Below are 15,282 nucleotides of genomic sequence, written 5' to 3'. Positions count from 1 at the left end.
GGTTAAACCACGAAGTTTTTAAGATTGTTTGTTACCACAGCTTAGTCTGGTGTATCTTGATTATCTCATTCTTTTTATCAAAAACTAAGGGAACCCTGGTGTCTTAGTCATCTAGTGCTGCTGTAACAGAAATACCATAAGTGGATGGCTTTAACAAAAAAAAAAAAATTATTTTCTCACAGTCTGGTAGGCTACAAGTTCAAATTCAGGGCATCAGCTCCAGGAGAAGCTTTCTTTCTCTCTCGGCTCTGGAGGAAGTTCCTTGTGATGCATCAGTCTTCCTTTGGTCTGGAAGCATCTCAGCACAGTAACCTCAGGTCCAAAGACGTGCTCTGCTCCCAGAACTGCTTTCTTGGGGGTATGAGGTTCCTATGTGTCTCTGCTCACTTCTCTCTTTTATATCTCAAAAGAGATTGGCTTAAGACACTATCTAATTTTGTAGACCTCATCAGTATAACTGCCGCTAATCCATCTTATTAGATCATAGTGATTGAATTTACAACACATAGGTAAATCACATCAGATTAAAAAATGGTACACAGTTATACAATAGTGGGAATCATGACCCAGGCAAGTCGACAGATATTTTTGGCGGGCACAACTCATTCCATGACAGACAGTAAGAACGGTTCTGGGAAAAGTCAGCAAAGCACTTTTTAAAATAACCAAGCTAGAAAACACATAACACAAATGATTAAATTTAAACTAACCTATAGATTGTTGGTAGTTGCCAGAGTGTGAACCTGAACCGAAACCTCATTTTTAGATAGTCTACTATCTGCCAACTGAGTAAATGTCAATCACTGTAACTTCCCCTTTGGAAACCTTCTGTTTATTTTGTGTATATAAACCAACTAAAATTGTAATTTGGTGAGTTCATCTCTTCGGATAGGAGACTCTCTGTTCGTCAACAGTTCTTCAGTAAACCCTACCCGCTCATAATCCAGTTTGAGTTAATTTACTTTTCGACAGCACCAAAACGTAGCAACTACTCTGCAGCATAACAAGGAGATAGTTGCACCTGGGAAAGGCGTCCCCTCCTCAGAACCTTTTCCGATTTGAATATAAGCCTCCTTCTATGATAAAAACCCTGTTAAGCTTATTTGTTGGTTTGCAGCATCCTCATCTGTAAAACAAGGATAAATAATACCGACTTCATAGGACCATAGTGAATATGGTTAGTTATTGAAATAAAGAATGGAAAGTACGTAGCCCAGGGACTACTTCGGAGAAAGCGCTCAGTAAGCGGCGGTCACTCTCGGATTCTTTAAAACGCGTTGTTTGAAGTTAATGGAGTGCGCATCCAAAGAAGTCTTGGGTGTACATCACCAGTTGCATGACCCAGCATCAAACACATCCCGTTGGTAAAAGCAGCGACCTCTCAGCACTCCCCACAGCACAGGGAGTTCGCAGCTCGCGGCGTCCGGGACTGAACCGCCGAGAGCTCGAATGAAACCGCCTGGGGCTGAGCGGAGGGCCGACGCCCGCCAAGTAAGGACTACAACTCCTGTCAGACTTCACCCGAGTTTAGGGGTTCTCTACACTTTATCATCCGCGTATCCCTCAGTGGCTCCGCCCCTCCGGGGGCGCTCTTTTTTCCCTTGGCGGTCCTGAGCGTGGCTGCGCCCCCGTCACCGGAAGAATCCGTGTGACGTCACGAGTGTCTACGTGTGGCGCGGGGGAGGGAGTTAGCGGACGGTCCCTGGCTCGGTTCTGGAGGCCCCGGGACCGCGGAAGAGGCTCCAGAGGGTGGCCGCGATGCCTCGCCCGCGGCGGGTCAGTCAGCTCCTGGATCTGTGAGTCCACCCTTGTCCCCGCCTCCCCTTCGCACCGCCTCGGCACCTCCCTCGCCGAACCCGGCCCTGCGCTCCTTTCCCTCCCCGCCCTCTTCCCACCTCCCGGCCTCTAATGAAGATGTGCTGGTGTTTCTGTTCCTGGGTTCCTGGTTTGTCGTCTCCCAACTGAGAACCGTTGAGCAAAGTGGCCTGCTGGACAGGCTTGACGCCTTCGTCCTGTGCCCTGGACGCTACCAGATGGGTGTCGGAACTCCTGTCAGACCTGACAGCTCGTAGCCCTGCTAGTGTCCTGGCAGTGGCCTGTTTCTGACGGGAGTTGAAAGCCTCGGTAGAACAAAAGGAAACACTAGATGGGGCTCTCAAAAGCCTTCAGCAAAATTCCACCCCGGTCTTTATTATTATGGTAACTGGGATAGTCATTCTTTGAGGCAGTATCTAGTACAGTGGTTAAAAATATGGATTCTTGATTGAGATTGCTTGGCTCAGCTCCCAGCCCTGCCATTCACCAGCTGTGTGATCATAAGTTATTTCTCAGTGCCTGAGTCCTTTATCTATAAAATTAGAATAATAATAGTACCTATCTCATGAAGTTGTAGTGAGAAAGAATTTAACACATAAAGCCCTTAAAAGGGTGCCTTGGCAAGTAATAAACCCCATTTAAGTGTGGCACAGTGGTTAAGCGTTTGACTGCTAACCAAAAGGCTAGCAGTTCGAATCCACCAGCCACTCCTTGGAAACCCTATAGGGCAGTTCTACTCTGTCCTATAGGGTCACTATGAGTTAGAGTCAACTCGACAGCAATAGGTATATGATAATGTTACTGGACTGAACGTTTCTGGAAAGAAGAGATTGGCGTTGTAACGGCAACTTCCAGCACAATTTCCAGTGTGAAATAAATAATAATAACAATAAAACCCGTTGTGGTCGAGTCTATTCCGACTCATAGCAACCCTATAGCATGGAGTAGAACGGCCCCATAGGGTTTGCAAGGTTGTAATCTTTATGGAAGCAGATTGCTACATCTTTCTCCTGTGGAGGGGCTGGTGGATTCGAACCACCAAACTTTACATAAACCACTGTGCCATAAGGGCTGCTTCCAGTAATTTTACCATGTGGAAAATAAAGAGTTTAAAGAAAGTGATAACCTTAATCTACTGAAGGCTTTCTCAAACAGTGGGGATTTGACCTTTACATTATATCTCATAAATTTCTGGCCCTCAGTCCACAGTCAGTTTTAGTAAAGGGGAAATCTGTTGGTTCTCCTTTGTGTGGACTGAGCCTTTTGTAATGTCCTGAGAAAAAGATCTTGCTTTAGCTCTGGTCATAAATTTTACACCTGATCCAAATGAGATTTTATTTCTGTCAGTAAAGGCAGTTTAGAGTAATTGTTAAAGAGCTCAAGCTAGGAAGACAGACTACTTGAGTTCTGTTTATACATCTAACATTTTTTAGTTATATAACCTTGAGCAAATGATATAACCTGTCTGGGTTTCAGTCTTCTCATCTGTAAATGGGGTCAACGATAATATTACCTCCTTTACTGAGCCATTGTGAAGATTAGAAGCCATTACATGAAAATGTCATAGAACAATGCTTTGGCACATAATAAGTGTTCATTTATGTCAATCGTTATCAATATTATTGAATGCCTACCATGGACAGGGAGCCCTGGTGGCGCAGTGGTTAGGAGCTACGGCGGCTAACCAAAAGTTGGCAGTTTGAATCCACTAGCCGCTCGTTGGAAGCCTATGGGACAGTTCTCCTCTGCCCTATAGAGTTGCTGTACGCCCTATATGAGTCAGAATCAACTCAACTGTAATGGGTTTAGTTTGCTTTTTAAGATGGACAGCAGTATAACAAAGAATATGTTGCCTAAATTCTAACCTTTATTCTAAAGCTCAGCTTAATTCCTTTTTCTTTCCTGAAGCCTCCCTGAGATTTCCGTGCAAATGATCCTCTGAACTCCTGTAGCCAGAACCAAGTCTTTTGTCTCTTTGCATCTTTACTTATAGGATTTGCTCAGTATCCATTGTTAAACAGTTTAGCAAGTGTTTAAAGAGCGCATGTGGCATATGCAACACTGTGCTGAAGGTTGCAGGATATAGAAAGCTGCATAAAGGAGATGCAGTCTTACAGGACTAGTATAAGACAAGTATATAAATAACTATAGGTATAGGTAAATAATACCACTGAAGAGGGATGAACAAAATGCTTTGAAACTTCTGATAAGAAAAAGAACATATAAGACTACGGGAAGGCTTTTTGAAGGGGGTTATATTTGAAGATTGGTAGAATCAGACAGTTGCTAATGGGAGGAAATGCATCCAAAAAGGGGAGAGGGGGAAGTGGAGGTGTGGAATAATGAGTGCAGTGGATTGACAGGCAGGAAAGTTAGAAATACCTGAGAAAGCCAGAAAATAGTATTCCGATTTGACTGGAGCATACAGTATGAATAGTGGAGTAGTGAGACATAAAGCCAGATAATATGGAGTAGAGCCATATTGCAGAGAGCTTTGGGGTCCAAAATGAAGACAGTGTGTTTTAATTTAGTGTAGGGAGCTATCAAAGGTTTTGGAAATGTGCTGGGGTTACAGAGAAGTTGGGAATGGGGAAACACTTAAGAAAACTGTTGCAAAATCTTGGAAAGTAGTAAAGAGTACAAACTAGGAGACGTGTGAAGATGTTCATTGCAGAATTATTTCTGATGTCAGGGAGTTGGAGTGTCCATCACTGAGAGAGGTACCCTAGAGTATTATATAGCTGTTAGAAAAGTAAACAGTAGGTACACATATTCACATGGCTGCAAGTTAAAAATATAGTGCTTAGTGAAAAAAGAGGAAACAGAATAACTCAAGTTAAGAAACATTATCCAAGGAATCCTGATCAAAAGGGGGGAAATGTAGAACAGAATTTCAAAGTCTCATGGACTCTAGACTTTCTGGAGCCAAGAGGGCTGGATGAACTCTGAAACTATTGCCCTGAGGTAATCTTTAAAACTTAAACCAAAAATGTCCCCTGAAGTCTTCTTAAAACCAAACAATAGCTTAGCTAGTAAAAAAGGTCTGCCTTGAGCATCATGCTCTTTTAAGAACTATCTATACAGGATCAAAGTGACAACAGCAACACAAAAGATTAGATAGGAACCCTAGGGGGCAGTGGGTTTATGTTAATGGGGGATGAACAACTCAGAAAAGGAGGGTGAAAATGGTTGCACAACTTGAAGAGTATAATCAATGTCACTGAATTCTACATGTAGAAACAGTTGATATATGTTTTGCTATGTGTATTTTCAACAACAGCAAAATGAAATTAAAAAAGAAAAATTATCCAAAATTTAGAAGTGAAGCAAAAAGATGATCAGATGACCCTCATTCTTATTAGGGTATTGCCTCTCCATGTAAGGGTCTAGGGGCGTGTAACTTTAGTGTATTATTTACTATTGATTACAACACAGATATTTTGCACCTCTCTAAAGTGAAATACTAATTTGTAGAAAACTGAATAAATGATTTTGTCCCATAACAACATAAATGATTTTTCTGTCCTGTAAGGACTGCTCTTTCAATCAGTTTTGTATCTAATTTAGTAATATTACTCCAGCATTTTTTTAAATCTTTCACTGATTATACATAACTGTCTCATATCCTCTTTTGAACCAGCTTTGTCATCTTACTAGTTGTCTTATTAATGAGTTAAAACTTTGACATATGCTCACTATGTTTTAAAGCAGTATTATTTTATTTTAATATTTTGAAAAGTATGCTTTTGACACATAGTACTATTTAATTGAATTAAAAATATGCATACAAAACTATCGTACACATTTTACAAGACCATGTACACCTATAGATATCATTAACCCATTAGAATGGTTGCCTATGGGAATAGGAGGGATTTGGGAGTGGAATATGGAGATTAAAGGAAATAAATAAAAGGTGTCATTGCCAATAATTACAGGGACAGTAGACGGGACAAAAAGCAACCCCCATTCCCAATTGAGAAATATTCTATGGCTTATTCTTCTCTACATACAAGCATATAATCTAAAGGGGCACAGATCACTCCAGTTTTGGAATTTATTGTTAAACTTGATTTAGATCACCATTACATTGTTTTGGTTAAGCCACATGAGCAGTGTCACTGAGTGTTGCAGCCTTAATTGCCGTACATAGAATAATCCAAGATCACTTGGGTATCAGGAGAAACATAAATTTGTATGTCAGATTGAGACACCATTGTACTGGTCCATGAGTTTATACATGAATGAAATAAGGTCCATGTTCAGGAACTGCTGTTGATGGTGTCAGGCATAGCAGAATAATTCAAGGCCAGTCGTATGCATATGAGTTTTTCTATTTTCATAGCACACGGATAGGGATGACAAACTCAACAGTGGGTCTGATGTCCAGCTGCAGCTACTGCTTGCCTCAGGTGGACCATTATGATTGTTTTGCTAAGCTACAGTTCTGGACGAAGGGAGGACAAAGGGAGCGTTAATTGCCCTCCCACCCCCAGATGTCCTCTCCCCAAGTTCTGGGGTTCTTGCTATCCCTCATGATCACATTATTGGTATGTCCCATACTGACCCATTGACATCGAGTCAATTCCGACTCATAGCGACCCTGGAGGCCAGAGTAGAACTGCCCCATAGAGTTTCCAAGGCTGTAATCTTTATGGAAGTAGATTGCCACATCTTTCTTCTGTGGAGGAGCTGGTGGGTTGAAACTGCCAACCTTTCAGTTAGCAGGTGAGCACTTAACCACTATGCCACTAGGGTTCCTTATGCCCCATACTAGTACCTATCATTTCACATTTTCTCCAGTCATCCCCTATTCACAGGGGTCAAGTGCAAGAGAAACAAGGGCATTTTAACACAGTTTTTAGAGAAGCATCATATTTTCCACCTTGACTATCATGGGCCACTGTAGGAGGACTTGGTGAGCAATGTACTCATCCAAGTGGTCATTATATTCATTATCTAAGATAAGGGTTGACAAACTTTTGTGAAGGGCCAGATAGTAAATATTTTCACTTTGTGGGCCACACAATCTCTGTCACAATCACTCAGCTCTGCCATTTTAGGGCAAAAGCAGCCATAGATAGTACATAAAGATATGGGCATAGCTGTGTTCCAATAAAACTTTATTTACAAAAACATGCAGCTGTCCAGATTTGGCCACGGGTCATAGTTTGCTGACCCTTAATCTAGGATTGGTGGTTCAGTGGTTAAGAACTCAGCTGCTAACAAAAAGGTTGCTGCTGGGAACTCTCTACACCATCCAGACTCTCTGAACGTGACAATTGTACTTGTAACATAAATAAATGAAATAAGAATATCAAAAAGGTACCAATAAGGGAGTGGTGCCCTCAGTGCTCCCTCTACCAGCTGCCATGAGTGACAGCCTCTGTCCTAGGAAAAGGAGAAATAATGGCAATAAAGAGGACAACAATGTCCCCCCTCCTCCCTAGACCAAAATGAATAGTAGAATCTCTGTTTTTCAAGATTTCTGGGACAGGAGGCATATATATTCATTGAAGAAACAACTACAGATACTCCTCAGACATAACCAAATACCTTCCGAGTTTGGTTTTCTAGGTCTGAAAGCTTAGGTCCATAGTCTCATAGGACTACTCAGTCAGTTGGCATAATACAGTTCACAAAGTTCATGTTCTGCACCCCGGTGAAGTGAGTAGCATCTGGGATCTTAAAAGTTTGTGAGCGGCCTCTACTCATCAGGAGCAAAGGAGTAAGAAGGTAACCAAAGTCTCAGAGTAGAAATAAGTCTGCAAGGCTGATAGCCTACACGAGCGACAACCTCATCTACCCTGAGATTAGAAAAACTAGATGGTACCCAGCTACCACTGCTGACCGTTCTGATCGGGGTCACAATAGATGGTCCCAAGGAGAATGGGAGAAAAATATAGAACAAAACTCAAATTCTTAAAAAAAGTCCAAACTGACTGGACCAGTTCAGACCAGAGGGCTCCCTGAGACTATTGCCCTGAGATACTCTTTAAACCTTGAACCAAAATTATACCCTGAGATCACCTTTTAGCAAAATAGCAGAGTGGCATACAGGATAAAGGCTATTATCCTTGAGAACAATGCTCTACTAAAAAACCATCTGTATGAGACCAAAAGGTCAACGTTTACTCTAAAGCAAAGATGAGAAGATAAGGGGGCAGGGAAACTAGAGTACTAGAAATGGAACAACCAGAACACAAAAAGAATGTTGACACATTGTGAAAATTGTAACTAATGTCATTGAACAATCTGTGTGAAAATTGTCAAACGGGAACCTAGCTTGCTATGTAAACTTTCACCAAAAACAAAATAAAATATCATTTTTAAAAAAGTTTCCTGGGACACAGAGTCTTCAAGCAGCGATAGTAGTGGGAGCAGGAGCAGCATCAACAGCCCAGACAGAGCAAGTGGGCCAGAAAGCAACTTAAACCAGATCATGGCAGGCTCCAGTCTCAACAGCTGTTGGTCTGCCTTCAGGCAGTCTGTACTCTGCCAAGGCCTTTAGTTGCACATCAACTAGACCTTGAAGGAGGCCCACTTTCATAGCCTACAGCGCCGACGACAGCCTCTAACATGATGCACTGGTAGGTTCTTACCTTCTATGAAGGTACAGTGCTGTGCAGGTTTGATATTTCAACTTACTATTTGTTTTTAAAAATTGTACAAAAAATTCCTATTGGCTTCTCAATCTATATTTGAGTAACAGGTTACAGGCAATTGTTTGCTTGTGGTTTTGCTGCACTATTGCAATCTCAAAGGGGCTTTCAAGCAATTTTTTATAGGATTCTTTTGAGGGTGGGTATCAAACCCATGTCAAGGTAATGGTATAAGAAAATCTCATCTGTGTGTTGAATTCATAGTATGTCCAATACAGATTTATTTGAAAATCTGCCACTTAGAAGTCCTTTGTAAAAAGACCTTTTAAAATGCAAGATCTTTAATTTTTTAATTCAATAAACTAGTAAAGTGTACAGGAGCCCTAGTGGCACAAAAGGTTAATTGCTCTGCTGCTAACAGACAGGTTGGTAATTTGAACCCACTCAGCAGCTCTACTGGAAAAAACCTGGCTATCTGTTTCCATAAAGATTACAGCCAAGAAAACCCTGTGGGGCAGCTGTACTCTGCCACATGGGCTCACTATGAGTCAAAATCAACTTGACGGCACCTAACAACAAAAACAACAACAGTAAAGAGTATCTAGTTTCCCTGAAAAAGGATAATTTTTTTTACAAAATATAGAAAGCTTGATTCAGTCTTGCACTGAAATTAATTGCCATACTCCCTGTTAGTATATAGCTGTCCTGTTGAAAGTATTCTTTCCTTGGTAACAGAACATTCAGATCCAGTTCAGACTGTGTAAGAGAAGCACCCTCTTCTCTTTGTTATATATATTTGTATTTCCAAGCGGAATGTCTTTCAGACTATTGTATACCCAAAGAACTTGTGTATCATTATCCCTCCGCAGTCTGCTTTTCAGACTTAGAAAACATTGGACGGTTCCCGAAAAACTGGAAATACATAACAACTTTGTTTTACAAACTTGTTATTTTAGCAGCTTACATGATCTCATTGATAGCACCACCCTGTTGTGTCAAGAATTGAAGCACTGATGGATGCTGATAAAGTGTAAGCTACCTGAACTGATGTCTAAAGTAACAAGTACTGTGAAACTATTGGATAAGGATTAACTTTACACTTAAAGTAACCCCTAACAGTAACTAAGGAGCCCCATTCCATTCTTGAAACTGGAAAAATTGGTGTGGCTTAGAAAGAAATGAACAGAGGCATCTTTAGAAGAAATAGTGCAATATTTATTTAGACAAAGATGGGTATGTTTCCACACAAATTTAGTCATATTCGAGAGCCGACCAGTTTTCAGTAATGAAGGCATGAATGTGTCTTCCTCCTCTCTGACAAGCTGTCTGAACAAGGAGCCAGGATTCACTGGGTCATCTGCCCTAGAGAGAGCCGGGGGTACAAACTGCCAATGGATGCAGAGGAAAGTGCCTTAGAGTCTCACTGAATTCTCCTGTCTGCTCACACCCTCTAGTCCATGCTTTGTGGAAGCCCACACAGCACATACAACAGATCTGAGAAACACAGATAGCTCTAATAAGAGGTCTTTCCTATTTGTCAAGAATTTTTTTTTATTTTGTTGTTGAGAATATACACAGCAAAACGTACACCAATTCATCCGTTTCTATGAGTACAATTCAGTGACATTGATTACATTCTTCGAGTTATGCAACCGTTCTCACCCTCCTTTTCTGAGTTGTTCCTCCCCTTTTAACATTAACTCACTGCCCCTTAAGGTTCCTTTCTAATCTTTTGAGTTGATGTCACTTTGATCCCATATAGATAGTTCTTAAAAGAGCATAATGCACAAAGCAGACATTTTTTACTAGTTAAGCTAAACCATTGTTTGATTTTAAGAAGACTTCAGGGGATGTTTTTGATTTAAGTTTTAAAGATTATCTCAGGGTAATAGTTTTAGGGCTTTATTTGTCAAGATTTGAAAAGGACATAGGGAACAGAATGAAATTTTATTAGGTGACAACTAAAATTTGAAAAAGGGGACTATCTTAGGAAAAGGGTAAATGTATGTACCTCCTTTCCGTGGTTTGAGCCTCTAATACAGAGATAATTTAAAGGTCAGCTACTGGGAGTGAAAATTTAGTGTTATAGGGGAAAAGTTACAGCACAGGCCCCACATGTATGGAGTGGATGATTTGTGCAAAAACTTTTTCTTCTTCTACCATCTTCTCCCAAGTTTTAAAACTAGATGTTTGATGAAGATTTTGGATCTTAATAGATTTGATGGCAGGGAATACAGAAAGGATACATTACTAATATTTTGTCTAACAATAAAAGCAAAAAACAACCAAATACTATAAAAAGACAAGCTGTTTGAGCTCTCATACACACGTGTACACAACACAATTCAGAAATACCCAGAAGGACTCCTGCAGACTTAATGGATGCTATCCTATTGAAACAAAATATGTATTAACAAAATAATGTAAAGAGAGAGCAAATTTTCTTTTATTACCCACCCAACTAAAAGTTATGGGGGGGGGGGGGTAAATTTTCTCCAGTCCAAAGTAAACATTTTTTTTCCAAATAAGTACAATCATTTTTAAAAAAGGGAGGGGGGCACCAAAAGGAGCTATGCAGTGTGATGGATCACTTTCGTGTGGCCTTTCTCACCATGATCTTATAACTCCCACCCAAGTGATTGGGTGAGACTGTGCAAATAAGGTAATCTTGGCCCACCAAGGGGATTGGTCAGTTTTGCCATCCTGCTGGGCTTAGAATGAGCCATCCCAGAGGCAGGAAGGAGAGGATCCCACCACAACCACGGAAGGAAAGCCAAGAGTGGAACATGTACTTTGGACCCAGGATCCCTGCACTGAGACTCTCCTGGAACCAGGAGACCGAGAGAGAGAGAGAGAGAGAGAGAGAGCTGTTAACACTGAAGATGGCGAAAAGCAGTGGCAGAGAAATGGCTGCTGGAGAGAGACTTGCAGGAGAGACCAGCATGAGACAATGTGGTGGGTTTCCTGGCCTATGGAGCAAAAAAGCTGAGTCCCTTTGGGCAGGAGGCTTCCTGGTGGAGTGGGATGCCTCCAGGCACTTATCAGTAAAGCTAAAAGAGCTTTGAGATGCTTGCTTGAGCAGGGCAGAGGCAGAGAGCTAGAGAGAGGCCTGCCTGCGAGCACAGCTGGGAAGAGGCTATCCTGATGGAAGAATTGTATCCTGAGCGTTCCTGGACCTGAACTATAACCTATTACTTCCCTAATAAACCCCATAATCATGAGTATTGTCTGTGAGTTCTGTGTGGCCATTGCAATGAATTATCAAACCCAGCACGTAAGTAGAGAGTGCTGTGGGAGGGATGGTTGATGTTAGAATGGTAAAGATGGTGGGGCGAGGAGGCATGTCTGACCTCCACCTCATAGGAATCAGCTTTGGACTGTTGATCCCCATTTCCCCGTTTTGAAGATGGAGGTCAGATGCTACCCCAACGCTGCTTTTACAAGCTATATAGGAGTAACATTTCTATAACTCACTGGAATTAAGTTAATATAAATTTGAAGTAGATTCTAATAAAGTAAGATGTAAATGGTGGGGTGGGAGGAAGGTGGGACAGGGAGACTGTCTTAGTCATCCAGTGCTGCTATAACAGAAATACCACAAGTGGACGGTTTTTAACAGTCTAGTAGGCTACAAGTCCAAATTGAAGGCATCAGCTCCAGGGGAAGGCTTTCTGTCTGTGTCAGCTCTGGAAAAAGGTCCTTGTGGTGCATCAGTCTTCCCTGGGTCTGGGAGCATCTCAGCACAGGAACCTCAGGTACAAAGGACGTGCTGTGCTCCCAGCACTGCTTTCTTGGTGGTACTAGGTTCCCATGTGTCTCTGCTCGCTTCTCTCTTTTATATCTCAAAAGAGATTGGCTTAAGACACTATCTAATCTTGTAGATCTCGTCAATATAACTGCCGCTAATCCATCATATTACATCATAGTGATAGAGTTTGCAACACATAAGGAAATCACATCAGATTAAAAAATGGTACACAATCATACAATACTGGGAATCATGACCCAGGCAAGTTGACAGATATTTTTGGGGGACACAGTTCAATCCATGACAGAGACTTACTGCTTAGGAGACACTGAGCTCTTAACGGTGATGGGAAAATTGGAAACAGATAATGGTAATGCTTTAATAACATGATAAGCATAACTAATATCACTGAATTGTACCTGTGAAGAATGTTGGAATGGCAAACAATTTGTTACATATATATTTACCACAATTGGAAAAAAAAAGATGTATATAGTAAGCCCTAGAGCAACCATTAAGGCAATCCAAAATATATAGTGACAATATCATTAAAGGAATTAAGATGTGACATCAGTAAAAACTCAGTTAATGTAAAAGAAAGCAGTAAAGGAGGAATCCCATTGCCGTTGATTCTGACTCATAACGACAACCCTGTAGGACAGAGTAGAACTGCCCCATAGTGTTTCCAAGGAGGAGCTGGTAGATTCGAACTGCTGACCTTTCAGTTAGCAGCCGAGCTGTTAACCACCACACCACCAGGGCTCCAAAGGAGGAATAGAGTTACCAAAAAGACATACGACATAGAAAACAAAAAATAAAATGGCAGATATAAATCTATCTGTAAGAGTAGTAAAATTAAATGTGAATGGAATAAATAATCCAGTCATCCAAGGCTAAGAACCATAGTCTCGGGCGACATCCAGGTCAACTGACATAACATAGTTCATAAAGACAATATTCTACATCCTACTTTGGTGAATAGCGTCTGGGGTCTTAAAAGCTTGTGCACAGCCATCTAAGATAAAACTATTGGTCCTTTCCATCCAGAGCAAGGGAGAGTGAAGAAAACTAAAGATTCAAGGAAGCAATTAGTCCAAAGGACTAATGAACCACAGGAACCATGGCATCTACAAGCCTGAGACAAGAAGAACTAAATGGTGCCCAGCTGCCGCTACTGACTATTCTAATCAGGATCACAATAGAAGGTCCCGGTTAGGGTGGGAAAAAAATGTAGAACAAAACTCAAGTTCATAAAAAAAGACAAGATTTAATGGTCCAGTAGAGACTGGAGGAACCCCCAAAATTATGGCCCTTAGCACCCTTCTAACTTGGAACAGAAGCCACCCCTGGAAATCACCTTTCACCCAAATAATAGACAAAACCAAAAAACCAAACTCATTGCCCTTGAGTTGATTCAGATTCACAGCGACCCTATAGGACAGAGTAGAACTGTCCTATAGTGTTTCCAAGGAGTGGCTGGTGGATTCGAACTGCTGATCTTTGGGTTAGCAGCCAAGCCGTTAACCACTGTGCCACCAGGGCTCCATGCAAAATAGTAGGCCTTTAAAATAAACAATAACACCTGGGAGGAAAGTGCTTCTTGGAATAATAATCTATATGAGACCAAAAGGGCAAAATCTGCCCAAAACAAAGATGAGAAGGCAGGAAGGGGCAGAAAAAACAGACAAATGGAAATGGGGAACTCAGGGTGGTAATGGGGAGAGTGCTGACACGTTGCGGGGATTGCAACCGATGTCACGGAAAAATTTATATATAAATTATTGAATGGGAAACGAATTTGCTCGTAAAACTTCACCTAAAGCACAATAAAATGTTCAAATAAGTAACTAATACAATCAAAAGGCAGAGATTTCCAGACTGGAAAAAAATTGGCACATTAGACTTCATTAAAATTAAGTAAGTATGGCAACATGGCACTATAGACAGTGGCACCATGCGTCCCTCCACAGCAAAGACCCAAAAAACTAAGTCAAACAGAGACAGAGACAAACGTCAATCCTGGAACCCTAAGCATCAAATGAAGAGAGAAAGAACTCAGCCAAGCACTGAATGGAATAAGAAACTGACAGAGAACAGAGAGTGAGGAGAGATACGTGCAGAGGTCCCCTATCACCTAATGCAGCACAGATTCGCCATCTTGGACTTCTGTCAGAGATCAGCAAACAGGGAGTACAGGAAAATAGTTTCACGGAGGTCCCAGCAGGAGACAGAACAACCGCGCTCTTTTTTTATTTGCTTGTTTTTGGGTCCTGTTTCTCTCTCCTGTCTCTCCTCTTTCCCATACCCATCTTAGCTCCACACATCACAGTCTCCTCCCTCCTTCCTGCCTACCTGCACCGTGCGCTGAACATCACAACCCCTAGCAGCACAGGCACGGCTTACTGGAACCTGCCCTGCACTGATTCCCAGACTGCCCTGTGGCCCTAGTATGTGCCACAAACAACCCATCCCAGCAAATCCCCTTCAGCTGGACCTGCCCTGCTGCACCATAGCTGAGCAACTGACCCTGCCCATTAGATAAGGAGGTGAAAAGTATCAGGCCCACAGACAAGCAAACAACAAAGAATGCACAGCCCGCCTGCTCAGACCTAACCAAATAAAACAAAAAAGCAGGACAAAACAAACAAATATACAATCAATAAACGAGGAAAATATCTACTGAATGTCCCGAAGACAGCAGACAATATCAAAACATACCCCAAAACAGGACAGGATGGTTCCAGAAGGCATCAAACATCAAACACCACATGACTTTCCAGTAAAGAAAAGGCACTAGAACTACCTGATAGGGAATTCAAATCTCTAAGATTCAGAGCTATCCAAGAGGTGAAGCAAAAGCAGACAAAAATGAAAAAAAAAATAGACAAATTCATGGAAAAGAGACAAATTCATGAAAAATACAGACCAAAAAAATGGAAGAATTCAGAAAAATAATACAGGAACAAAATGCCGAAATAAAATCACAATTAGAAATCATACAAAAATGACATTAGAAATCCAAAAGATAAACATCAGGATTTCAGAAATGGACAGTGTCATAGAAGGGCTGAGGAGCAGGTTTGAAAAGATGGAACATAGGATCAGCGAAATTGAAGG

General features: G+C 41.4%; 1 protein-coding gene across 5 annotated transcripts in view; it reads left to right on the top strand.

Moving 5' to 3' along the window:
- The window catches only part of AMN1 (antagonist of mitotic exit network 1 homolog), an 87,749-nt gene that overhangs the window by 10,339 nt on the left and 62,128 nt on the right, over window positions 1-15,282 (top strand). For 3 of the 5 annotated variants that reach the window (XM_004383618.2, XM_023738089.1, XM_023738088.1), the window contains exon 1: window positions 1,367-1,796. The exons of 1 other annotated variant lie outside the window; for it this stretch is intronic. In XM_004383618.2, coding sequence (XP_004383675.1) covers window positions 1,759-1,796 — 38 coding nt within the window. In that variant the 5' untranslated portion in view covers window positions 1,367-1,758. Of the gene's footprint in view, window positions 1-1,366; window positions 1,797-15,282 lie in introns of those variants that run through there. One more of the 5 variants, XM_023738090.1, reaches the window with a different exon arrangement.

The sequence above is a fragment of the Trichechus manatus genome, unplaced genomic scaffold (genome assembly GCF_000243295.1).
Source record: "Trichechus manatus latirostris isolate Lorelei unplaced genomic scaffold, TriManLat1.0 scaffold00112, whole genome shotgun sequence".
In the NCBI taxonomy this organism is placed as follows: domain Eukaryota; kingdom Metazoa; phylum Chordata; class Mammalia; order Sirenia; family Trichechidae; genus Trichechus; species Trichechus manatus.
This window is presented reverse-complemented; position numbering and strand designations above follow the sequence as displayed.